General features: G+C 50.1%; 1 protein-coding gene across 1 annotated transcript in view; it reads left to right on the forward strand.

The window, feature by feature from the left end:
- The window catches only part of LOC103582132 (chromosome unknown open reading frame, human C9orf171), a 113,532-nt gene that overhangs the window by 60,875 nt on the left and 25,938 nt on the right, over positions 1–26,719 (forward strand). Inside the window, exons 2-3 of the mRNA XM_008563815.1 lie at positions 10,709–10,808; positions 11,338–11,566. Coding sequence (XP_008562037.1) covers positions 10,709–10,808; positions 11,338–11,566 — 329 coding nt within the window. The remainder of the gene's footprint in view (positions 1–10,708; positions 10,809–11,337; positions 11,567–26,719) is intronic.

The raw sequence follows: 26,719 nt of genomic DNA on the forward strand, positions 1-26,719 counted from the left end.
ATTTTCTTTTTTTTTTTTTTTTTTTTTTGGCAGCTGGCTGGTACTCATTTTTTTTTTCTTAGGACCATAGAACCCACCCTTCAAAAAAAGTTCGACATGGAGCCCCCCATGCATAAAGCGTGTAATTGAGAGGCTGCCTGGCTGGGTCAGGATGAGGGGCTTCGTGCTCCCGGGGTCCTGTCCTTGACATCCACCTAAGGTACTCCTGAGCCACGAGAGACTGTGGCTCTTGGTGGGAAAGTCACAGGTCTCCAGTGTCCCCGATGCAGATGAGGCAGGGACGTGGGAGCAGGCGAGGCAGACGGGGACTAGCACCCAGGGGCCCAGACTCGAAGTCCAGTGCTCACTGTCCTTCCCACAGAGGCTTCCAAAAGCAAGGCCACACGAAGTAAAAGAGGGACACACTGTGGAATGGGATCCCTCAAGTTTCGCTCATCTCGGGGCTTGCCTTAGAACAAATATTTCCAGAAGATTCCAGAAGCTTCTAACAGACATGCCGCCCTACCCACCATCAGAGCAACAAGACCTGGATGGGAAATGGCCTTCAGTGTTCTGTCCCCGCCCAAAGCCCTGCCCTCCCCCCATCTCTGCAAACCTCACTTCCTTACCATCCAGCCGTGTGTTCAAAGCACGTTGTCCCGCTGCTAGACAGCAGCCACGTCACTTGCGGGTCTTTCCCTCTCCATCTTCCCGTCCCTAAGAGAGAGAGTAGAGTTTCCTAAATCGCTCAGATGGAAAGTACGGCAACTCCTGCCTATGGACATATTAATTTTTCTTTTTACTGGTGTAAAATCCATGTAAAATTAACCATCAACCATTTTTAAGTGTACACTTCAGCGGCATTTACCACATTCCCAGTGTTGTGTTACCATCACTTCTATCTAGTTTCAAGGCATTTTCATCACCCCAAAAGGAAACCCTTTGCCTGTGAGCGGTGCCTCCCAATCCCCTACCGTCCAGCCGCAGGCAACCACCAATCTGCTTTCTGTCTCTTTGGATCCACCTATACAGACATTTCATATAAATGGAATTGTATAATCAGTATGTGGTCTTTTGTGCCTGTCTGACTTCTTCCCCTTAGCGTAATGTTTCCAGCGTCCATCCACATTGTAATGTGTATCAGTACTTTGTTCCTTTTTCGGCTAAATAATGTTCCATTGTATGGATCAGGCACAATTTGTTTATTCTTTCATCAGTTGATGGGCATTTGGGTGGTTTTCGTCTTTTGGGTATTATGGATAATGCTGTGAACATTTGTGCACACGTGGTAGTTGAATGCCTGTTTTCAATTTGGGGGGGTATATACCTAGGAGTGGAATTGCTGGGTCATATGTTAATTCTGTTTTAATTTTTTGAGGAACCATCAATCAGATGTGTTAGTTTTAGAGCAAGTTCTCTATCCATAAAGATGGAGACAGAGTTGCCGATTATTCAAAATGACCACTAGCTAGTATGACTACTTGATATTAAGAAACTTCTAGGCCCTCTGCTAAGAGCTTTATCTGCATTATGAAAAGGCTTCCGAGCCGGCTACTCTCATGTGCCTATTTTATAGGTAAGCAAAGTGAGGCTCAGAGGATAAGTAACTTGCTCAAGGTCACACAGAGTTGAGAAGCCAGAATTCCAACTCGGGTGTTTTGGCCTCAAGCTTATGTTCTTAATCACTGAACTGTCATGTCCCAGTAATGTGCCAAATGATTTCTGTTTGGATCTGGAATGTGACAGGGCCTAGGCTGGCAGCAGCAGCAGCAGCTCTCTGCTCCTAATTACGCCGGCCCAGACTGTCATGAAAATGAGTTTGCCTCCTTGAGCACGTCCCAGCTGTGCACAGCAGGAGCTGGCCTGCCGGGTGGCTGGAATTAAACCCCACACAGTGGACAACCCACAAAACAGGTAAGTGACACTTGACTGCAAAGTGCTGCAGCCAGCGAGTTCTCTCCGTCAGGGCTGGGGGCATTAGCTCTATTCCTCTGTTTCTCAGAAAATAGCTCGTCGTCCACATGACAGCTCCCACTTATTGGGCACTTACTATGTGTCCACCATGGCGCTCAGATCATCTCTGCCTCAGACGTAACAGGGGGTATTGTCTTCCTCATTTTACAGACAAAGCACTTGGGGTCCAGAGACTTTGAGTCAGCAGGTTGAGTCCACGCAGGTGGGACTGGCAGAGCTGGTGCTCATCCAGACGTTTGGATTTGAGAGCTACACTGTAAGCAGGTGTCGATACTCACCACCTCCCTACATTGGACTCGCCATCTCTTTTAGGAACTTCTGATTTTGCCCAGGAAGAAAAGTTTCTGGGGATTTGCTCTCCAAGACAATAAGCTATCTCATAAGAGTGACTTGGGTCTGTTCATAATCTCAGAGGACACCTAACCAGTTTTTATTGATTTAAAAAAAAAAAAAAGTCCAAATCATGGTATCAGTTTCTTCTGACCTCTCATGTTTGCCTTTTTTCAAAACACTGTGTGTCCCCCCATCCACCTAAACCTGCTGTTGAGTTACCGGCCCCCGAGGCCACTGAGCCGAGGGGATGCTCCGTGCACTGTGTGGCTCGTGTCTTCTCCCAGTGTAATCAAACATCACGCTAAGTAGCAAATAAATCTCTCGATCTCATAAGCTGCACAGCGAGATCATGTAAATGCAAATGAAGGACCTGGTTTCAAGCTGTCGAGGGGGAAGGGAGGGAACGCTGGGGCCCTGTCATGGTGACCGCCTCACATGGCAAGGGCCATACATCAGCTGCAAGAGCAGTGCTGGCGGCACCAAGGGAGGCCGGGCTGCTCCAGGGAGTGGGGAAGAACCAGTCCAGGACTGGAGGGGCAGCCGGGCAGGCGCAATGGGGCCTGGAGAGGTGTCCCCACTGTCCGGGGCTCCTCTTGGAGCTCAGCTGGAGAGCTACTGTGGTAATCCTAACTGTAACGACAGTAGTAATAGAAGCCACCATTTATTGAGTTCACCTCCTGGGCCAGACACGACCAGACACCATCCACACTGTCATGAAATTTTACAGGTGCGGAAAGGGGAGATCAGACAAGTTGAGTGACTTGCCCAAGTGGCAGTGCGGGGACTCAAGTGTGATGTCATTAACACGCTGGCTTCCTGTGTTCTCCCTGCATGGCTCCCCTCAGCCCCTGTGATAAACCTGCAGCAGACTTGTAATGACAGATCAGAGGCTGATGTGTATCTGGTTCATATATAAAACAGAGACATATAATTTAACTCTGCTTTTTGGCTTTTTTAATTATAAAAGTAAAGTCTCAATACCCTCAAAGAGGCCCCATCTCTAATTACACACCATCACACACCACAGTTATGTTGCTGGGTTTCCTTCCAGTATTTTTTTCAGTGCATTTTTACAACATGGTCGTAACAGTAGTATATGTAAAATTTTGAATCCTGCTGAGTTTTTTTTTCACTTGACATTATTGCATATGCCTTTGATCACATATGGATGTGGTCTTCTCACGTGTGGCTTTTTAGTATCATTATGCGATGTTCAACTGCCACTCAGACAATGCACACGGTTCAAAGAATCGGGCTTCTGAGACGATGCCTGAGTCCTTTGATGCATAATGCACCTTATTTTACATGATTGTTTATCTGAGGTTCTCATTATGGAAATAAATAAATATCCTCTATGCTAATAATGATCACAATTTGCATTTATATTGTGCTTTTCATTCGAGGATCTTAAGTTGTTTTACAATAATGAACTACCCCTCCGTGAGCACAATGGTATGTGTGTGCATATGTATGCACGGGTACAGCTATATACAGATATTTATTTAATAACTACCAGGCAATAACTGTGGGATTGCACGTAACTTCGCTTTAATAGAATGCAGGAAAGTGACTGGAAGCTTTTCAACTGTCGAACAAACATTCATTTAGTTTAGACGCAGAGCTAGAAGGTTAATGAGCTACACTACATGTATTTGCCAGGAAGAGCTGAGTGATTGATTCTTTTAAGGGGCTTGCTCTTGATGGGATGAATGTCTAAGGTAGGTCTAGAACCCAGGCATTGAGCTCCTTGGCAGAAAACTTGCCATTTGGGAAATTACCACTGGCCCATTTGTCCAGAGTGAGTTCCAGTTCGGGCCATCGAAGCAACAAAGCCAACTGATTTCACTCATTTTCAGCTCTTCTGCGGGAAATGAGAGCTAATTGAGAAAAAAAGAAAAGATACTGGGTGGTAAATTATGAGACTTGTTTTGAAGAAGTTGTCTCATGAAAATGGGCTTTAGTGAGGCTCCAGGGATAGGGACCTTTGTTCCTGGGTCCCAGGTAACTTCAGATCAAGGCAGCAGCCTTTGGGAAACGCCACCTGTACCTGCCTCTGGGAAGCCACACTGTCCACTGGCTGCTCTGAGGGGAATTCCAGGCCCAGGGGTTGCCTGCTCAGCCTGGTTCCCAGCGCCAGTTTCCAGGGCCTGGTCCTTCATGCCCGGGAGCTCAGGGAGCTGCTATTGAAGGAGGAGCCTGGAGAATCCCAGGACCCCCTGGGACAGGGAGCGAGATGGTTTTAATTAGAGCTGAGAGATGGGAAATAAGGCAGAGAGGGATGACATCTTAATGAGGTTTAATGAAGCTGTCTGCTGATGGGGACAGCTGTCACCCAGAGCTGTATTCCAGCCAAGCCACTTTGTGATGGAGGAAACTCAGAAAAAGACTCAGTTTGAAGGCGGCTAAGGAGGGCGGGTGGTCAGACTCAGAGCTGGGATTTTTCTCACATATTCGTCTCTTGATTCCAGCAGCTCATTGACAAGGGATTTTGGCTAGTGGGCCATATTTAAATAGCTTCCAATATTCCACAATTCCCTGTTATGCAAAACTAAGGCATGCCTCTTAAAAATCCTTGAGGATTTTGCACAAGATGTCTTAAGAACTTGGCCATAAGAAATGAGAAATGCAAGAATTTTGGGGGCTGAAAGGGGTTCATTGGTCCTCCTGGGTGTAAGGCACTGCTCCGTGTACCGTGTGTGGAGCAGGGAGTGCAAAGAAGTCAGAAGACTCACCTGTTCCTTGTGAACAGAGCCCACCTGCAGAGATAAGATCTGTGCACATGAAAAGACAATGAACAGTCCCTGGCAGTTTATGCTAAATGCTAAATCAGTCATTAAGAGGCAGCAAAGACTGTGTGGCATCAGATGTGGATTTGAATCCTGCCTGGGCCATTTGTCAGCTCTCTATGTGGCTTTGAGCAAACAAGGCCCTAAATCTCCCTGGGCCTTAGTTTCCTCACCAGTAAGATGGGGATGGTAGTAACAACACTTTGCAGGATTGTCCTAAGCACTGGCAGTCACAGGGGAGCCGGGCACAGGGATGCCATGATTCCAGGGTATGTGGTTGGTGGTTTTTGGCTGAGGAGCACGTGGCCGGGTGGGGCTGTCTAGGTAGCCTGTCTTATTGGGCAGAAGAGCTGGACATGGTGAATCTGCTGCTCCTCTGGGGCGTTACCATGTGAACAAAGGGACTCAGACACACACCACACCTGAACCTAGAGGACTGAATTGCCAACGGTGGAATTTCAAGCACAGAAGATATTTGAAGACAGGTGGAACAGAGGAGGTGGCCGTGGAGGCCGCCACCAGCTCTAGCTTGGGCAGGTGTCCCACGCACAGCCTGTAGGTGGTCTCGAGCTGCACCTGACACAGGCCCAGGGACCTCTGAGGCTTCCCACAGGCAGGCCTCTCTGATACTTTGGAGTAACCCACCTGAGAGGGAAGGAAGTCCAGTGGTCGGGGCAGAAGGCTAAGGAGTCGATGGTGTTTTTCTGCGTGGCCGGATCTGCTTTCCTGAATTCTTGGGAAGTTCTGCTTCATCCCACCGGGCAACACTCCAGTCTGGAAGAGTCTGAGGAAATGAGAAAACCAGCACTGCCTTCTCAGGGACTGCAGGACGTGAGTCCCCAGTCGTGGAAACAGTGCAGAGAACCCCCTGGGAGACAGAAAAGTGTCTCGTTGCTGTTGCTGTCCCCCTTCTGCCTGTGCTCATGCAGTTCGTGGATGCAGTTGGGTCTCCCAGATGGGTACAGGGAGCCATTGCTCTTTCAGCATGTCGGAGGGACAGGACTGGTGGCCGCAGTCACAGATGAACGTGTTCTGAAGGGGGCAGTGGGCAGGACCACATGGTGGGAAGAGCACCCACATCAGGTCGAGGAACATCATGGCCAGCGCCCCTGATGCCCCCTGTGCTGCTTTCAGTTGCCCCCACCCGGGGACCTGTGCTCCCGACTTCTAAAGCCAGAGATGTTATGCTCACGTCTGAGCGTCCCCACGGGGGGCAGAGCCTATTGCGTCCAGCTGGCTTCCTTCATGCCACACGTGGTGTGAGGACCCCCATGTGGTTGCCACCGCGTTTTCTTTCATTCTCAGGGTTTCTCAATCTTGGTTGGCACTGTTGGCACTTGGGGACAGACCACTGTGGTGTGTGTCATGGGGCTGTCTTGTGCAGTGTAGGTTGCTTAGCAGCACGCCTGGCCTCTACCCACTAGATGGAGTACAGTACTCCCTCCCAAGTTGTGACAACCAAAAATGTGTCCAGACATGGCCAAGTGTACTCTAGGGGACAAAATCAGCCCTGGATGAAGACCACTGGTATAGAGTATTCTGTGGTATGAATATATCACAACTTTTTTATCCACCTATGATAGCCATTTGGGTTGTTTCCAGTACTTGGTTATCATCAACTGAGCTGTTATGAGCATTCTTAGGCATGTTTTTGGGTGAACATACATATTAATTTCTGTTGTGTGTCCAAGAGGGAATTATTGGGTTGTAGGGTAGGCACATGTTTAGCTTTAATAGATTCCAAACAATTTTCCACAGTGGTAGTACCAGTCTACACTCTCACCAAGTGCGTGAGCATTCCAGTTTCGCCACATCCTTGCTGTTAGCACCAGGATTTTACTTTGCATTTCCAGAGGCTGAGCACCTGGGCATATGGGTCTGGGCCACTTGAATGTTCTCTTAATAAAGTTCCTACTCAAGCCTTTTGCTGATTTTTCTATAGGACCGTCTCTTTTTCTTATTGATTTATAACAGCTCTTTATATATAAGGAAAATAGTCTTTTCTCAGATATTCAAGTATATAGTGCAAAATTGTCTCTTACTCTGTGGATCACATTTTAAGAGTAAGGGGCACTCTGTGCTTCCCTCTTGAAATCACCAGGTGCACTTGACTGATTACTTAACTGTCCTTTTTGCAAGACCCTGAATTTCATAGGAGCAGGGGCTTTGTGTCTGCCCTCTTCATCTCAGAACTCCCAGCACAGGGCTCAGTGCAGAGTCGGTGCAATATAAGTATTTGTGGGATGAAAGTAGAAGTGAACCTCCCATTGGGATGATTTTTTTGCAGACTAAGCCTTCCATGTGCTTCGGCGGCTATTGTATTTCTAGTTGCGCTAGAAAGCACAGAGACTGAGGCGCCTGCCTGCTCCCCTGCCCCCCGCCTGAGGGTGGCAGCCAGCTCCTGAGTCTGTCTGTCCTTCCTCTGCCAGCTGGAAGTCTGCCCACCTGCACTTGCCCTGAGGGAGATGGGGCCTCTCCCGGAGAAGTCACATTTTAATTAACTTCCCCGGTAGTCACCAGAGAGGCCAGATCATTTTCATAAACAAATGAGAGGCCAGAGCTTTGTCTGCAGCTCAGAGTGAGTCATGTGGAAGGAATTCTAAACAAACCACCCAGCAGAGGCCCCATGTGTCCCCACCTGGAACTCAAAACCCCCGTCAATCTCAAGGGAGGTCAAGGTCTAAAATTTGAGATGGGAAAGAAGAGCGATCAGTTGCTGTGTAGAAAAGAACTGACAGTCTCAAAGTAGGCTGTGTGGACTGCATGTTTGTGTCCCCCCAAATTCATATGCTAAAACCCTAACCCCCAATGGGGTAGTGTCAGAGATGGAGCCTTTGGGATGTAGTTAGGTCATGAGGGTGGAGCCCTCGTGATAAGGGGTCTGTGCCCTTGTGAGAAGGGGAAGAGAGCTAGCTGGCTCTCTCTGTTCTCTGCCACCTGAGGATACAGTGAGAAGGTGTCCAGGTATCCTGCAAACCAGGAAGCGTGGCCCCACCAGACACGGATCTGCTGGTACCTGGATCTTGGACTTCTAGCCTCCAGAACCATGAGAAATGAATGTTTATTGTTTAAGCCACCCAGTCTATGGCCATTTGCTATAGCAACCCAAACTGACAAAGATGTAGGCATTTCATTCATTCATTCATTCATTCATTCATTCATTCATCCAATCCCTATCTACCAGCATCTGTTCTACACCAGCCCTGGGCAAAGAGGGGTAAAAATAAAGACTGACAGGAGGTATATGAGAAATCTGCACACCTCTGCTCAATTTTGATGTGAACCTAAAAGTGCTCTAAAAAAACGGTCTATTTTTAGAAAACTAAAAACAAATTAACCTTTAAAAACATAAAAATGAAAACTAAAGACTGGAGCCCTGCCCCTGTAGAGCACACAGTCTCCTGGGGGGAGACAAACATTAAACTGATCATCTTGTAATTAATGACTTAATTACACTACTTTGTAATTTTTCAATGGCTTTACTTGAGATATAACTCACATACCACATAATTGGTCCATCTGAAGTGTACCATTCCATGGCTTTTAGTATATTCAATGTTGAGCAATCATCACCACCATCAACTTTAGAACATTTACATCACCCCCAAAAGAAACACCGCTTAACTATCACCCCCCAAGTCACTCCATACCCTGCCCTCAGCCCTGGCAAACCCTAATCTACTTTCTGTCTCTATGGACTTTCCTGTTTGGGACATTTCATGTAAATAGAGTCAGACAGTGTGTGGCCCTTTGTGTCTGGCTTCTTTCACTGTGCATCCGTGCTGTAGCAGGTATTACTACATAATTTTGAAAGCACCCTGAAGGTGGTCTCAGGGCACTATGGTGCTGCTATGTGACAAGGAGGCTTGTCTGGACTGATGCCAAGTCCAGGAAGGCTTCCCAGAGGAAGAGGTTTTTAATCTCAGGCATTTATTGTGCACCCGCTATGTGCCACCAGGAAATAGAAGGCAATAGAAGCCTGTGTAGGCATTTATAATCCAAGCAGGATGGTCCAGAATGTGCATTTATGGAAATCAAGAAGGTGACAAGTTCAAAGCCCCAAATGAACAGAACAAATAATAAAAGTTACTGGTGTTGAGAGAGAGGCCACCGTGAGCCCAAGAGGTCCAAAGAGCTTTCAGCAGAGGCAGAGCTTGAAGAGTAAGGACCAGTAAGGGGAGGGACAGGCCAAGAGCAAAGGGCATTCCAGGATGCACAGCATAGACGGTGAGAAGGCTGGGATGCCTGCAGGTCCTTCTGATGATGGGGAGTGGGCTAGTTGGCTAAAGAGTGCCAGCATGGGGGAGTCTGGGATGCAAAGTTGCAGAGGTGGGGGTGGTCAGAGGGTGCAGGACCTGGACTGCCTGCCCCAGGGAGGGGTTTATTCCAAAGGCAGTGATGAGCCTTTACTGGTGACCCCTGACCATCTATCTACCTCTGTGCACCCAATCTGCGGGGGCTGGAGAGATGGAGACATAGATGAGAAGACAGAAGGAGACAGAGTGAGGTCAGAGCCTGCCAGACCCTCTCCACTGTCTTCAGTGAGGCCAGAGCAGGGAGATCTTGCAACTTCAAGTCCTCAGCTGGTGGCCCATGGGCAGCTGGAGGAACAACTGCACCCTGACCTTCTCAGTAATGTCCTTCTCAGACAGGCTGACGGCACCGGGGAGCCACATAAACGTGGGGTTTGTGGGTATTTATTTAGCATGTGGATCTGAGTGTGGGCTAGAGACAAACAGCCTGGGTTCAAATCCCAGCTCTGCCACTTCCTACTTTGTGCCCAGCTGCAACCTGTTTGACCTCCTTGGGCCTCAGTTTCCCCATCTGAAAAACGGGGATGGTATTGGGCCCTGCCTCCCCAGGCAGTTGTGAGGACCAAATGAGAGAAGGTGCAGGGTATTGTATCTGGGGCAGTCAGAACTCAGCTCAGTGATTAAGAAGATGATGGAGTCTAAGCACCGGGCAGGATGGGGCCTCTGGCCTCAGGGAGCTGCTGCTGTTCTGAGGAGAGGCAGCGTAGCAGAATCATCAAGAGCTCCAGCCCAGAGATGAACACACCTGCCTTTGATATCCTGCCCCCAACCCTTAGGGGCCGTGGATAATGGCTCTGCCTCTCTAGGTCTCAGTTTCCCTATCTCTAAAATGGGGGGATCGATGTGGTTGATCATAGAGCAATTTCGTTCCTACGAGCCCTTTTTGGGAGGTCAAGGAGTTCATCAGACACCCAGAACATAAGAATGGCTGTCCAGCTGCCAAGCAGGTGACAGTGGGCTCTGTCATGGTGTCCCCACACTGAGGTGAGGATTTCAGGAGGAAGCAACATCCCCCTGCACGGCATTGACAATGGATTGAGCTGTCATCCCGGGAAGAATGAAGGCCTAGGTAGGAAAGACGCCCCTCCCTCACGGTGGCCTCCGGATGAGTCTTTCTAAACTGAGCTCTTCATTACCAGCTGCAGCCAGGCAGGGCCCGGGTCCCCCGCCACACCGCTGCCCGGCCAGGCTGCGCGCCGCTCTGCTCTCCAACCGTGCACACGTGGCCAGGGTCCCCGGCTGCTCTGGGCAGGCGCTGCCATCCACACCCGTGCAGCCTGCGGTCCCGCCCCTCACCTGGGCTCTCTCTCCTTCGCCCAACAGGCGGAGCTCGGCAAGCCCCGGGAAAGAAGCTGCAGTCTGCCCGGCGTTCATTTTAACTATGGACTCTACGTCCGGGGGCTGGATGGAGGGGTCCCCGAAGGTGAGCGAGTGTGCTTTGGAGCACGAGGGACTGAGGAGGGGACGGGAGGCTCACTCCTCTTCACAGAGCTCTCGGCCTGGGCTGGCTGCTTGGCACAAGTCTGGACAGCCAGGGGTAAAGCCCAGGGCTTGACCAGGACACGGAGGACCAAGCAGGGTCCAGGTCTGAGGTGTCAGAGAAATAGCAAGGGCACTCCCAGGAAGGGACTGTCTGTGCTCCATGCTGTTTGAGCTGCGAGCACAGGACGGAAGCAGGGACAACCCTCTGATGGCCCAAAGGAGGTCAGGGCCAGGCGAGCCCAGCTCTGCAAAAGGTGCTCAGGCCCCCTCTGGAGCCTCTGGGAACCTGATCCCTCCCTTTTGGAGCTGTCATGCTTTCTAGGGGCCGGGAAGGTCTGTCCCCCAGCAGGCTTGGGTTAATGGGAAGGTAAAGGGTCCACACGTCCCCCATGTCTTCTCAGTGAGACTCCAGGGGTGCTTTATGGCCAGACCGACCACTGCCCTGTGCTTCTGTCTCTCCCCACCCTCAGCCATCGGACACTGGAACGTGTATAAGCAGCAGCCCACCCGTTCCAACGAGCTCACCAGGAATTACATTGCCATGAACCGCGGGGCGGTGAAAGCTGGCCTGGTGACTGCCCGGGAGAATTTCCTCTACCGTCAGCTCAACAACATCCATGTCCGTGACCAGGATGACCGGCGCCTGAAGAAGGAACCACCCTCTGTCCCCCCAAACATGACATTTGGGATTCCGGCACGGTAAGGCAGCTGGCATCCGGGGCTCCATCCCTGGGGCTGGGGGGGCTGCCAGCTGAATCAGGAAATGATGTGGGAGGGGGACAGGGGAGCAGAGCATCCTCCAGGCCCACTGTCCTCTCTCCAAAGACTCTCAGTAGTGTGACTTTTATGGCCCCACCGTGAAGGCTGCTGAGCTGGGTCCTCGCCTCACAGTGGGATACATTGCAGGGTTGTGCACAGGCCACCCACCGTCCCTCACTCAGCAAACATCTCTTAAGACCTGTCTTTGCCCTTGGGGGTTTTAATAACCTGGGTGAGGAAGGCAAGAACCTACCAGGCTACCCCAGCACAGCACCATCTTGGTGAGGCCACGAGAGAGGCTGTGGAGCCTGGGCTCAAACCTGGACTCTGGTCACAACTAGCCATGTGATCCTTGCCGCGGTTTTTGCATCTGTAGAATGGGAATATTAATAGTACCTGCTTCATAGTATTGCTGAGAGGTTTCAGTGATGTAATGCACACAAAAACCTTAGCGTAGGGCCTAGGACCTAATGAGTGCTCAATAAATGTTAGCTATTATGGTTAAAGCGATGTAATATGAATTGTAGACCCAAGAGCTATGAAGTTTTAAAAAAATTTTTACTGAGGCTTGACGTATGCCTAGTAAAATACATAACTCATGAAGTGTTCAGCTTAATGAAATCTTCCCAATGGAAACACTTGTAACCACCACTCAGATAAAGATGTAAAATATATCTGGCACCCCAGAAAGCTCCTGTGTTCCCCCTGGGAAATTGCTGCTCTTTGGCCCCGTCATCACCGTAGATAAGATGAGTCTGTGCGCATGCTCCAGTGGTCCCACATCCTCGCCAAGATCAACGCTGAGCTTTACAGCAAGGATATGGCCAGCCTGGGGTTTAGATCAGCTCCTTAATGCTGAGGAGGACCCACATTCCACATAGAAATAGGCAGGGAGATAGGGGGACGCCAACAGAAAAGGACTTTTAGAGCCATGTGCCCCTCCTGTCAATGCCCCATCTTCTCCTGCCTGGACCTCTGCAGAAACCACTAACTGCTGTCCCTGCTTCCAGAACTGGTCCTTCCAGAGTCACCTTCCACATTACTACCAGAGTTATCTCCCTAATGCACAGATTAAATTCTATTATTCCCTCCACAGACATCTGTAGCAGCTCCATAATTAGGTACTTTATCCTGTTTGCTTTTTTGCCTGCCTAGCATCGGATCCCTTCCTCCTGGGAACAGATGCCTGATCCCTATATCTTTTCCACCATCAGCCCATGTGGATTGTCCCATGTCCCAACCCCAGCTTACATGACATTGTATAAAAGTGGGATGTGGTTGCGTGTGATCAGACCTCAACTTGATTTTTTTTTTTTTTTTTTTTTTGTCTTTTTCCGTGTCCGGCAACGGATCGCAACCCTCAGTGTTGCCCCCGTACCGGACCGGGGACCGGCAACGGGATTGCAACCCTCGGTGTTGCTCCCACGCCTCGCTCAGCCAGTGAGCGGGAACCGGTCCGTATGTGGGATCCAAACCCTCGGGCGGGAGCGCCGCCGCGCTTCCCAAGCGGCGCACTATCCAGTGCGCCACCGGGCCGGCCCTCAACTTGATTTTTTTAAGGGAAATTTATTGCCTCACATGATTGAAAAGCCCGGGGTAGAGCTTCAGGCATGGCTGGATCCAGGCAGTCAGGAGGGAGCAGCTGCATTTGGTCAGTTTCTCCATGTCTTGCCTGTGCTTCCTGGTTTTGGCTCCATTCTCTGACTAGCTTCTTCCTCACCTAGTGGGATGGCCAGGAGCAGTTTCATTCTTACCTCCTATTTCTTAGTGACCCCAGTGTGCAGGGCGTACGGACTACAGAAGCCTTGAGATCAAGATGCTTTGGTCCAACTGGGTCACGCATCTGACTCTGAATCAACCACTGTGACTAGGGCTTGTGAAATACACTGATTGGCCAGGCCTGGGTCACATGTCTGCCTCTGAGCCAATTGCAGATGGTGGGGGAATCTGATGCCCTGATTGGCCAGGCCTGGTCTCTTGTCCCACCCTGGAGTCAAGGGTGAAATCAGTCCCCACAGTCCTCTTGGGCTGATGGCGGGAAAGACATACAGATTGGGGTTCTGTTCCCAGGCGGGGAACAAAGGCCAGGCAGGCAGAGACAGCAAATGTCCACTGCCGCAGGGCCTCCTAACCCTTTCTGTGCCACAGCACGAACTCACCACTATTACAGAAGTTACTGATACTTGTGCATGGCGCTGAACAAATAAATAGAAGAGGCTGCTGCACACAGCAGGACAGGCTGCGTCTCCAGCTGCCCCAGGCCCCGTCCAGTGCTGCGACTGACAGGGCCAGTGTCGTGGCCCATCGCGTGGCAGCACCCGGCTCTGCCCTCCTCCAAGGCCACTGTCTTTCCAGCCTCCCCTCCTGCTGTCCCTGAACTAGTCGTCCTCCTTTGACTATGCCACCACACTTTTTATTGTTTTTTTGGTGATTTCTTCTTTATTTATTTTCTAATTTTGAAAATTATGGTAAAATATACATAAAATTTACCATTTTTATCATTTTTAAATGCACAGTTCTGTGGCACTAAGGACCTTCACATTGTTTTTTTTTTTTTTTTTTTTTTTTTTTTTTTTTTTGACCGGTAAGGGGATCGCAACCCTTGGCTTGGTGTCGCCCGCACCGTGCTCAGCCAGTGAGCGCACCGGCCATCCTTATATAGGATCCGAACCCGCGGCGGGAGCGTCGCTGCCACGGGGCCGGCCCGACACATTGTTGAGCCACCATCACCTCCATCTGCCTCCAGAACTCTTTCACCTTCCCAAACTGAAACTCTGTCCACATTAAACACTAACTCCTTCTTCCCTGCCCCTGGCTCTCGGTCACCACCTTTCTGCTTTCTGTTTCTGTGTATTTGACTATTCTAGGTACCTTGTATAAATGGAATGATACAGCATTGGCTCTTTTGTATCCGCTTATTTCATTTACCATAATGTCCTCAAGGTTTATCCATGAGGTAGCATGTGTCAGAATTTCATTCCTTTTTAAGTCTGAATGATATTCCATTGTGTGTATATCACATTGTGTGTATATCACATTTTGTTTATCCACTCATCCATGGATAAACATTTGGGTTGATTGCACATTTTGGTTATTATGAATAATGCTGCTATGAACACGGCGTACAAATATCTGTTCGAGTCCCTGCTTTCAGTTCTTTGGGGCATACATCCAGAATGGAAATTGCTGGATCATATGGTAATTCCACGTTTAATTTTTTGGGGACCTACCATACTTTTTTATGCTTCTCCCTCTGCCTTTTCTCACCATCCTACCTGGTCAAACTACTCATTTTGCAAAGTGCAGCTCAGCATTATCTCTTTGGAAAGCTTTCCCACCTCCCATGGCCAATACCAGGTTCACCTCTCTCAACCAGAAATGCATGTCTATTCACCAGCCCTTAAAACCTGGAAGGTACCACTAGAGACACATTGGAAAGTTGCTTCTGGGCTGGATTAACTAATCATCTGGACACCATCCTTCCCTCACCTTTGAAATAGTTCCCCAAGTCAGTCCCTTTAAGGCATCTCCGTGACTATCGCTGTTGGATTTGCTCCTCTTCTGCAGGGCCTTGGCCCGTGTACCCTCCTTGCCCCATCCTAGCAGACTGCCCAGGGCAGAGAAGAACAGAGTTCACATGCTGCACACTAGATCACTGTATCAGGCCGTGCTGGACACCAAGTGTCTCAAAGACAGGGTGGTGATGGGGGAAGAGCCCTAGGCCAGGAGTCACCTGGGATGCTAGTTCCAGTTTTATCCCCAACTCTCCATGTCACTTTCCCCCAGGATTATCTTTCCTCCTTTGTAAATGGGGGGTTACACTAGTAACCTGGCATTCTGTGATTCTCAGAGTATGTTCTGTCTCTCCAGCTTGGCTATAAACTTTCATGCCAATTTCATTTCATTGTCATTAAAACCCTGTGCAGGAGATAGGTAGGATTACGATCCAGCTGAGGCAGGGAGAGGTTAATTGACCTCCCCAAGTTTACATGACTTCATGGCAGGGCTTGGCCTGGATTCTCAACCCAGTGTGCCTATACGAGGGTACTTTAAAAAGTTCATGGAAAAGTAGAATTAAAAGGTAATGTGCATCTCGTATTTAAAATATAAAATATTAAAACACACAAGGCATTATGATCACCTGGTTCAATGGCCTTATTTAAAAAGGAGAAGATAGAAGGAAGTTCAGAGAGGTGCAGTGAGCCTCCCGAGGTCACACAGCAAGATGATACCTAGAGCCAGGCTGGCAGATGCCCCGTGCAGGGCTCTCCCGCTGTGTCCTCCCTCCTTGGGACTGAGGTGCAGCATAAACACCCACAGTTTCTGGTCCTAGGGCTGTGGTTTTCCATTGTGCTGCTTCAGTTAGCTGGGCTCAGAAAGGACATCCATTATCGTACAGCTTTCAATATAAAATCTTAAATTGCTATAAAACTGAGTGGCCACAATTCCAGCAAAAAGACGTGATAAAGTGCCAGCTATATCTTCTGTGATGGTAAATGGGCTTTGCATATGCAAATTGAATGGATTTTAAAATGGTATTTAATGACAATTTTCGTAGCAGACATTAACATTAATTGCAGAAAAATGAAAATGCTGCATTAGGTTGCTGTTAGCAGCAAATATCGTGGCCATAAAGCTTTATCTTTATCAACAGCAGCCCTTTCTGATGTGACAGGGCAGCTCAGCAAATTGCAGGCAAAAGGGCTTTTATGGAACAGAAATATCCCCCAAAGCAGGCCCAAATCAGCATCAATTTTGCTTTATTTCTTCGTAAATGGAGGTTAAATGGCTGCTGGAAAAGCTTTTACTGAGATGCCCAACCTTCCTGGAAAACCCCTCAACCTGGCAACGTAAGCGTGAAGAACAGTTAAAAAATCACCACCCTCTCCATAATGGGGCTATTACTTTAAAGTTATGGGGCCAAGGCCCATTCTTTAACAACCACCTTTTATAAGCCTCGACTGTATTTATTTCTTTACTTTAAAAGCATGTTAAAAACCAAATCCGATTACACCCGACTACTGAGGACTTGTTGGGGTGATTCAGTCCAATAAATAAATCAACAAAGAAACAGACGAAGTCCCATTTACTCACAAGTACAGATGTGCTAAAAAAGTAAAGTCCCACCTCAGACCCAACAGAAAGCTGCCTCTAAGTAGGGATGCTGATGAGCCGAGGGGCTGGAGCTGCCTTGGGAGTAAAATTCTGACCCCAGCTGGTCCCTCCCACCCTCTTTCCGCCCCCCACCCCCACCCGTTCAGCCCCTCTATACCAGATGGGATTCAAACCTGAACTTGGGATTATTCAATTACTTCCTTTCCAGTTAGCCTATTCGGTTCCCAATCCACACCAATTTGTCACGGATTGTCACTAAATCAGAAAAGTATATTTCAATCCGTCAGCCTCGGCAGCTGAAAGGAAGAGGGGACCTGGGCAATGATCTGGAAAGTGGGGACCAGGTAGACAGGTGCTCTCAACTGGGGGCCGTGGCCAAGTCAACCCCCAGAGATGTTTGTTTGGCTCATGTAGTAATTTGAAAAAAAAGTTTGAATGGATTGCCACATTTTTAAAAAAGTCAGGAGATTTCGTGTAAAAACTTGGATTTCCTACTTTTCTCCTGGGAAAATGGATCTGCATTCCTGCCTGGTTCCAGGGGCTGGGGCTGAGCACAGCATCTCTTTTGGGGGTGCTCTTCAGCTTATCCCTGTCCCCACCCGGCCTGGCTTCTCTCATCTTTGTTACCTGCCTGTCCAGGTAAGCACTGAGCTTGGAGCCGCTGGTGTAGACTGATGGTCTGGATCCCTCATCTTTCCATGGCCTCTCTTTGTCGTCTGATAACGGCAGAGCCTACTACTAACAAAAGCTGCCGTGAATTGGGCTTAATGTGGCTGACATTTTGCACAGGTAACCACTAGTCCTTATATCCTTCCTGTGAGGCAGGTATCATTCTGTGCACTTTACAAGCCTGGAAAGTGGGGTGAGGACCCCACCCGAGGCAGCCCAGTGTTAGAGCCTGAGTTTGTACCCGGTGGCTGGCTTCGAAGGCCACACCTCTAAGATCAGGCAGCTGGGAAGAGCTCGGGCATTCTCTCACTGCCGTTTCCCTGTCAAATCTCAGAATTCAAGTCAGGGAAGAATTTTAGATTCTCATTACCAGCGTGTAAGGCCATAACACAGGTCTCAAAGCATGCTGTGAACCAAGGTCTATAAACAGATATGTCTAGAGGCCAGAAATGTAACTATTAAAGAAGCGCTTAATTATTGATGCATTTTAACAAGTGTTTGCAAATGCTCATGTGCCCTGGGCACATCTTAATTGTTATTGCTCCTAATTGGTCCAGCACTGTCGATTATGACGAGTCAGGGATGGCAGGAGAGAAAGCGCCGAGAGAGGGCAGCAGCTGGGCACTAGCAGATCCTGGGTGCCCAGCACTGTACCACCAGCCTGCTCGGGAGCCTCGTGCCACACTCAGGGCAAGGATGCTAGCAGGAGGATCCATCACTCAGTCGATGAGCAAACAGCCCCCTGTGCATCAGTGTCTGGCATGGCCCAGAAGGAATGTACGTAGACCCCACTTAGAACTAATAATGGCAACTATGTGTTATTGTTGCTGTTGCACATCAGACATTGTGTGGAGCACCTCAAGTGCATCCTCCTTAAATATCTCTAACCAGCTCAGTGAGTATGAAATTGGAACTTTTAAATCCCCATCTTACAGAAGAGGAGACAGAGGGTCAGAGAAGTGAAGTCGTTTACTTGTGGCTGCTCCGCAGTAGGGTGGGGATTAGTCTGGCCTGAACGCCTGTGACAGTGACCATGGCGCTGATCCACCTCCTTAACAAACACAGGGTGGAGGTGACATGGGTGGAGATGCTACCCAAGTTTTTCTCGCACTCAAGCAGGGCTGAGAGAGGATACTATGTAAAGGCCATTCTGATTGGACTTTTCCTAAAGCTTTAGAATTTAATCTGTTTAGATCTTAATCTGCTGTGTGGCTTCCTTCGCCTTCACCTTCAGCGGCTCCCACGTACTGATAAACTCAAACTCCTTGATGGGGCATCTAGAACCTTCACCGCACTGGTTGCTCTGGGCTGCTTTTGCTCACCTGCATATCTCCGGTGCCAACCTCAGTGCCTTTGCTGAAGAGGCCCTCGGCAAACGTTTGCTGAATGAATGCATGAAGAAATGGCTGCATTGCGGTCCGAATATGAAGCCAGTAGCAACTTGCGACCTTGGCAGAATCCTTAGTTCATCCACTAATTAGTCTGGACTAGACCCCCCTCATTCTGTGCCGAAAGCATTCAGACCACAGGAAAATAAGACACACAAGTAGGAAATGCTGCTGGCCACCCTTCCGCGGCTGCTGCTTGCCTGCTATCAGATGCATCATCCACCTGACACTGACAAATAGGAAGGGTGGAGGAAATTTTACAGGCGGTTAAAAAAAATGTTTGCTGCCTGACAGGTTTTTTGAATCTCTCTGCCAAGCTGATTTATTTTACAAATTTAACAACAGGCCCATCAATCACTTGGGGTTATTTTGTTTCTCCTGGAGCCGACGGCCAAAAATCCAAGCCACACACCCAAACTCCTATAAAATAATAACAATAAGCTCCTTCCAAGGCAGCTGTCCCAGGAATCCGTGGCAGTTTCCTGAAGGGTGAGACCAAGTCTGGATTTACTGGTGGCTTGAAACCCAGCTGGATGAAACCGAGGCTGACCACAAGGGGGAGCGTGTGGATTTCACAGAGACCCCTGGGAACTCAGAGTCAGCCTGAAATGTGCATCCTGCCAGGCAAAGCCCGGCTTTTCCTAGCCAGCACCCCCACTCCCATCCTCCTAACCCCGCCCCACCTTGCTGCATAATCTGCTCCATAGCACTGATCAAAACTGTTTTATGTCAGTCTTCTCCACTGGACTGTCATGTCCCAGGGTCCCAGAGGGCAGGGACAATATCAATTTTGTCCACCACTGTATTATCACAGTCTCATACAACGTCTGGCACTAACGGAGGGGGCACTCAATAAGTATTTGTCAGGGAGAAATATGGCCCAGGCCCTGGAAGTCTTCAAGACAGCATTATTGAAAGCAAACAGTCCATCTGAGGCCCAGAGAGGAGACAGTAGAGTCAGAGATCCTTGTATCACTTAGCAGACTCTGCTGTGTCCCCTCATCCTCCGCCACTGGTGTTATGAATCAACAGTGCAGTGATGCTGTCTCAAATGAGGGAATGTGTTCCTTGGCCACATAAATAGAGGTAGCAAGTCCAGAACAAGGGAGGTGATCTACCTGCTCTATTCTGTTGCTCATGTCATTCTCGTAGCAACAAGTTAAAAAAATGTGGGGCATCCTGCATTCAGGAGAAGGTCCATAAACAGGAGAGTGTCCAGAGGGGAGCCATCGGGATGGGGGGTGGGACAGGGGGAGGGAGGCCACTGTGTGCACAGAACATAAGAAATGAGGACTTCCTAGCTGGATGAGAAAAGACGCAGAGGAGACACAGCAGCTGCCCTCACCTCTCTGAAGCCCTGTTACGAGGGCAATGAAGGGACTTGGCTCTCAGGGGCTTCGGGAAACAAAAGGAGGGGCAGTGTGTGTGTTGGGGGGCAGTACTCGCGGCTAACATTTGTGGAGCCCTCACTAAGTGACTGACGGGTGCAACGTTGAGCAGTTTACATGTGTCACCTCATTAAATTCTCACAGCTCCACCAAGTAGGAACTATTATCCCCATTTTATAGATGGGAAAACTGAGGCTCAGAGAGTCACTTGCCCAAGGCCATATGGCCAACTGGTGGCAGCACCAGGATTTGAACCAGGTCTTCTTCCAGAGCCACTGTCCGTATCCATAAGCTGCACGCTTCCAGGAAGCAGAGCAAGGCCCTGGGTGGGGAAGTCATTTCTCATCCTGAGCTCCATGCATGATGGCGCAGGCGGCCTGGTGGGAGGTGAGTCCTCAGCAGCTACAAACAGCAGGTGCAGCAGTCAACAGCCAACACTGAGGAGCACTTACCAGGGGCCCGGCTTTCCACTCAGCAACCGGATTCATCCTCGCCGCAGCCCTGAGCCATAGGCACCCTGTCACCCCTATTTACACAGGAGGAAATGGAAGCATGGAGAGGCTCTGTCCCTTAGCAACAGGTTGTAGGTGACAAGTGCATGTGTGGGTTTCAGTCCAGCAGTTTACTCTGGGGCTCTTGCACTTAGCGGCAAGAACATGTTCTCGTGGCAGGTGGAGGCTGGCACCCCAGACCTGCGCATCACTGCCCAGCCAGGGCTACCTTGGCAGGGGCTTGGAACACTCCAAACTGGACCTGACAGGGGTCCCCTCCTTCTCAGGGCCAGCCCGCCTCTATGGACCTGGATCTCGAGGGAGTTTTTTTCCAAGGGACCAGGAAGGGACACCTGGCTGGTTGTGGTCCAGGGGCCCATCCTCTCCTTCCATTCCTGGGAAGCCCAGCCTCCCTGGAGCCCGGCCGCTGCCCCTGCTCCATGCTCTCCCACCTCCCCAGACGCCTGCTGGCTCCTTCCTCCTCCAGGGCGGCTTTGTCACCAGAGCCGGGACGAGACATTTTTCATGGTTTGCCTTGTTTTCCTTGCTGCTCTCCCACGGCCCAGACAGAGATTTATTCCTGGCCCGAAATTCGTGGCTTCCCGAGCAGGAAGGGCCCAGTGAGGCGCTGATGGGCCCATAATGGATAGAGCCGCCGCTCCCCTGGGGCCCGTCCAGGCTCGAACTCCATCCATCAGAAACGGCTGGGTGCCAAGGTCAGCGCTAACGAGGCTGGCCTGGCCGCTCCCCCTCGGGGCCTGCAAGTCACATCACGCACACTCCCGTCCTGCTTTTGATTTTTCCAGGGCTGGGCCTCGTGGTTGGGCTGGGGTGGTGCTGCACAGTGTGGGCCCCGCTGGGTGCCAGCACCCCTGCCGTGGGCCCCTTCCCCTCATCTCCAGCTCTCTTGAAACAATCAGAAGGGTCGCCGGGCAAGGGTGGTTTAGTTCCTCCGGGGACGTGGGCATGAAGGAGCTGGCGCTGCTGTGAGCCAGCGTGCATCCCCGGGCTCCACGTGAAGAGCCAGGCTGCAAGCCCGATGCCTCGGACCACATCCTGCTGCAACTTGAGACCTGGCCGGCAAAAGCATTCACAGAATGAGCATGTCATGCTGAGCCGTGATCAGTGGATTCCGCCAGGAAGGAGCTAGAGGCAGGGCCTGGCTCAGTCCCTTTGGAGGCCAGAGGGAGGCAGCCATTCGTGCTGGAAACCCCCAGAGCCCGGCATCAGGGCATCAGTTTTGATTAATAATAATACCAGCTTCCATCCCCTCGGCTCCTGTGGGGCTGGGCACACGCTGGACGCTTCATGTGCATCATCTCAAGTGGTCCCCAGAACGACCCTGAAGGTTTTGACTCTCTCATCCCCATTTTACACACAGGGAAACTGAGGCCCAAAGACACTTGTCCATTATCATGTGGCCAGAAAGTGCTTGGGATTTGATCTCAAAGCTCACATTCGTTACCTCCTGCCAGTGCTGTGTGTTCATTTAGTGCCCTCATGTGCTGGGCATTATGCCACATGCTTGGGATACAGAGAGGAAATAAGACACAAAACCAAACAGGCAACAGATAAGATAGCAATGCAGTGCATGTCCATGGGGAGATGATGGCGGGAGAGAGGGCACAGGGCAACTTTGGGTCTTTCAGGACCTGACTCTGACACCCACCCCCAGGCTAAACCTCCCTCGGCTCCCCGTGCCCCTCCCTGCCCACGTCTCCTGCCTCTGTTCTTACACGTGCTTTTCTTCTTGCCGAGAATTCCCTCCCCCCACTTTGTCTGGCCGAGGCCCCTCCATCCTTCAGATGCTCCTGTGTCCCTTGCCTCAACGGGTCACCATGTGTGGCCAATTCCCGCTGACCTTTCCATCTCCCCCACCAGCCTTTGCTCACTGCCGTAACCCCAGTGCCTAGCGTGTGCCTGGGACACAGCAGGTGCTCAATAAGTGCTTGTTGGCTGACAGTATGGGAAAGAATAGCCAGTTCAGTCGTGAGCCATCCTGGAAGGCCAACTCTTTCCTGGGCACGGCTCTTGTCGGGTACTGAGCTTCAGCTATCGGGGCAGTTGAAAATCATCGTTTATGTTTCCTGGGGACTCTGTAACAGATTTCCACAAACGTGGTGGCTTGAAACGACAGAAACTTATTCTCTCCTAGTTCTGCCTCTTCCTGCCTCTTCCAGCTACTGTTGGCCCCAGGATTTCCTTGGCTGTGGCTGCATCACCCCAACCTCTGCCTCCGTCTTCACGCAGCCCCCCTCTTTCTATCTTCTCTTCTGTCTTTTATAAAGACACTTGTCACTGGATTTAGGGCCCACCCAAATATTCCCGGATGATCTCATCTCACAACCTTGAACTTAATTCTATCTGCGAGGATCCCTTTTCCAAATAAGGTCACATTCACAGGTTCTGGGAGTTTGGATGTGGACATATCTTTTGGGGGCCACCATTCGACCCACCGCCATCAAAGTATCTTAACACAAACCAAGTCAGAAAGCCCTGCATTTTAGAAAATCATTGGGTTTTGAGAAAAGTGTCTTCAGAGTTATTGTTTCACATTGGCTACCCCTGGAGTCTTGTTACAGGTTGCCGCCTTATGTCTTTTATGAAAATTATCAACGTGGTTTGTAATTAGTCAAAAGTTTTAATCAGCTAAAGGATGGCAGGCATAAATGCTTTACTGAGGAGCAAGCGTTTTTACAAACAATCCTGTCGTTTGTGCGTATTAGAGAACTTTCCAAACAAATAGAAATGTGAGGAAGCTACAGAACTAACTCCCACGAACCCCCACTTGGATTTAACAGGTGCCATTTTCATTTCTAATCCGAAATATAACAAATACGTTCTGAAGCCCCTTCGCCCTCCCTAACCTCACGCCCACCCTCTCCTCCCCGAGGACCCTCCTGAGGTTGGAATCCGCACGCTCTCCACCCAGGTTGTCGCGTTTTTGCTACTTAGATCTCCATATGTCACATGTCCTACTTACAGTGCCTGAGGTCACTCTACACACGACTTGCTTGTTTCACTCGGAATGTTTGCACGTGTCACCCTGTCCCACGGTCTGAACCATCCACACACCAGATGGAACCGCATACATCTCTATTACTGGGAGGGCGTTCAAATTGCTTCCCATTTCCCCTAAGAGAGCTGGGCCCCGGGCAGCACCCAGCACCCAGCACCCAGCACACCTGCTGCTGCTGAGGCAGGGCCTCCCTGGCTTATGCTAGACGGCACCAGATCATTCTCTGGGTGCTTGCCCCATCTGCACCCCCATCCTCTCCACACTTCCTACCTTGCCAGTGTCACTGGCTACCAGTAGCAGTGAAGAGATGCTTCCATGATCACCTCAGAGAAGGGAAACTGAGGCCCACAGGAAAGGCACGTCCCCTGAGTTACACACACGTGGAGATTTCCTACCTTGCCAGTGTCACCGGCTACCGGTAGCAGTGAAGAGATGCTCCTGTCTCTGTCCTCCTGGGTGGGCCAATGATGGGCTTCCATGATCACCACAGAGAAGGGAAACTGAGGCCCACAGGAAAGGCACGTCCCCTGAGTTACACACACGTGGAGAGAATCTGGTCTCCTAACTCCCAGCCCACTGCTCTCTCTCTCTTACCTTCACTGCCTCCCAGCAGGGATGCCCACCCAGAACTCACCTTTTCCCCAGATGCCAGGATTTCCTGCACAGTACATCCGGCAGGGATGCCCACCCAGAACTCACCTTTTCCCCAGATGCCAGGATTTCCTGCACAGTACATTTCTGAGGCTCTAGAGGATATTTCGTTCTCAGCCGTTTCCACCACAGCTTCATTGCACGCTGCCTGTGCTGCTATCGGCGCTGGGTGCCTGTGCGGGAACTGCTAATTGAATTCACCCTTGTGAAAAATGTTTACAAATTGCAAATGACCTCTCAGACAAATTTAGAAGTCAGGAGTGTGCTGCTAACCGAGCCTCCCCCTTCGGTCATTAGCTTTTACGTTGGATCCACAAACAATTAAAAAGTAACCACAAGCCCAGAGGTCCTCCTCTCTAATTAGCTCTAAGAGTCCTGCCAGGGAGAGGGGCTGCGCCTCAATTACCGCCCCTTCCTCCATCCCTGCTCATTAGAAAAGACAGGCCCTCGGGCCAAGGGGGACAATTAAGAAAAAGGCAGCGAGGGGCTGCCATAGCCCCCAAGGGGGCCAGAGCTGACCAGCCAGCCCACCCAGTTTCCCACTGAGAAGCCAGAGGTGCTGGTGGCCGGCCGGTTGAGGGTCCCCTGTGTGGGAGAGGCTCAAAGCTGTAACCCTCAAAGGGCTCCAGGGCCACGTGTGCTAGAATCACCTGGGAGGGGACATACCCTTGTTAAAAATGTAGATTGCTGGGTTCCCCCCAGGCCTGGAGAGTTGGAGCATCCAATGGCGGGGCCCAGGCATCTCACCTTTAGTAAGCTCTTTGGGTGATACGTATCCACTCTCAAGCCTGAGAATCTCTGGCCTCCACATTACGGTGGGAGGAGAGACGTAGATAAAGTAAATGCAACTTCCGATCCAGGCTGAGGCTGTCGGGCAGTTCGATCTGAGGGTCAGCTGCCTCCTTCCCACGGCCGCAGGAGGACTTCCATGGGCCTTGGGCATTCTTGCCTTTGTGGGTACCTTCCTCTGTTAAAAAAAAAATTAAAATAATATTTATGGCTGTGCTGGGATAAAGATGAATATAACCCAGGGTGGATTATTTGTTTCTTCTGGTTTTAAAAGAAATAAAAACATTTTCGTGGGTCCCTAAAGGTGTCTTGGGGCCCAGGCATCATGCCTCCTGGGCCTGATGGACAAGCTGGCCCTAGTTCATCCCCCAGGCCTCATCAGCCCCTTCTTCCTTTAAAGGAGCTTCTTCTTTCCTCCCCACCCCCGCCTGCTGCCCCTCCTAGCACCCCATTTCTGGAGGGAGCAGAGAGGAAGGCAGCCGGAGGATAGAAAACTTGCCTTGAAGCCTGAAGACTCCAGGCTCAGCTCTGAGCTCTCCCACTTCCATGCCGAGGGACTTTGAGCACGTCGCTTAATCTCCATGGGCCTACATCTCTCCTTCTATCAGGGGGATCAAAACTGCCTCCACCTATGTCAGGAAAAGTGGTGTGAATTCATCAGTAAACAGTTCACTCTTGGGAAGCAATAGAATCACCAAGTATTTTTGTTGTTTAAGAGGCATAGAGACAGGATTACAAATTCACATGCCCACAGAAGCCTGGCGGGTAAAGGAGTGAAGGTGTCTCTGTGTAATGCGATCATGAGTGGTGGGGACCGTGTCACCCCCGAGCAGATGCCCGGTCTGAAGACAGCAGCTCCAGTCAATTGTTCATACATGGGAATATGTGCTAACGTTACCCGACAATCTAATGGCTCATGAAGGAAAGCCAAACGTTTTTCTGTGAATTCTTCTGCTTCAAAAAGAAAATCTGATAATTCAAGAGTTTTTAAAATGCTACAGGCCAAACTAAGCATATCCGCAGGCCAGACATGGTCTAGCGTCGGCTACTTGCAACCACTTTAGTGCCGTGGTCGCCCAATCTTGATCCTGAGCAAGTTATTTAATTTTGCTGAACTCCAGTTTCTTTATGAATAAAATGGGGGTGACATAATAAATAGATCTTATTTAGTAGGTTTCTTGTACGGATGAAATGGCACGTCCCCGGCATATGAGCGCAGCGTGGGCGGGAGATGGGTGTGGTTCTAAAGGGCGACAGGAGGGATCCTTGGCGGATGGAATGTTCAGTCTCTTGACTGCGGTGGCGGGTACACGAAATATACATACGTGGTGAAACTGCATGGAGATGCACGCATGCACGGGTGCACGCACAAGCACAAATAAACCGGGGAAATCTGAAGGTTGGTGGACTGCATCCATGTCAACATCCCGGTTGTGATTTTGTTCTACAGTTTTGCAAGACCTTACCATTTGGGGAAACGGGGGAAGGGTACACAGATGTCTCTGCATTATTTCTTACAACTGTATGTGAGTCTACAATGATCTTGATAAAAAAAATTCAATTAAAAAAAGTAAAAAAAAAAA

This window comes from Galeopterus variegatus, unplaced genomic scaffold, assembly GCF_000696425.1.
Source record: "Galeopterus variegatus unplaced genomic scaffold, G_variegatus-3.0.2 Scaffold176, whole genome shotgun sequence".
NCBI lineage: Eukaryota > Metazoa > Chordata > Mammalia > Dermoptera > Cynocephalidae > Galeopterus > Galeopterus variegatus.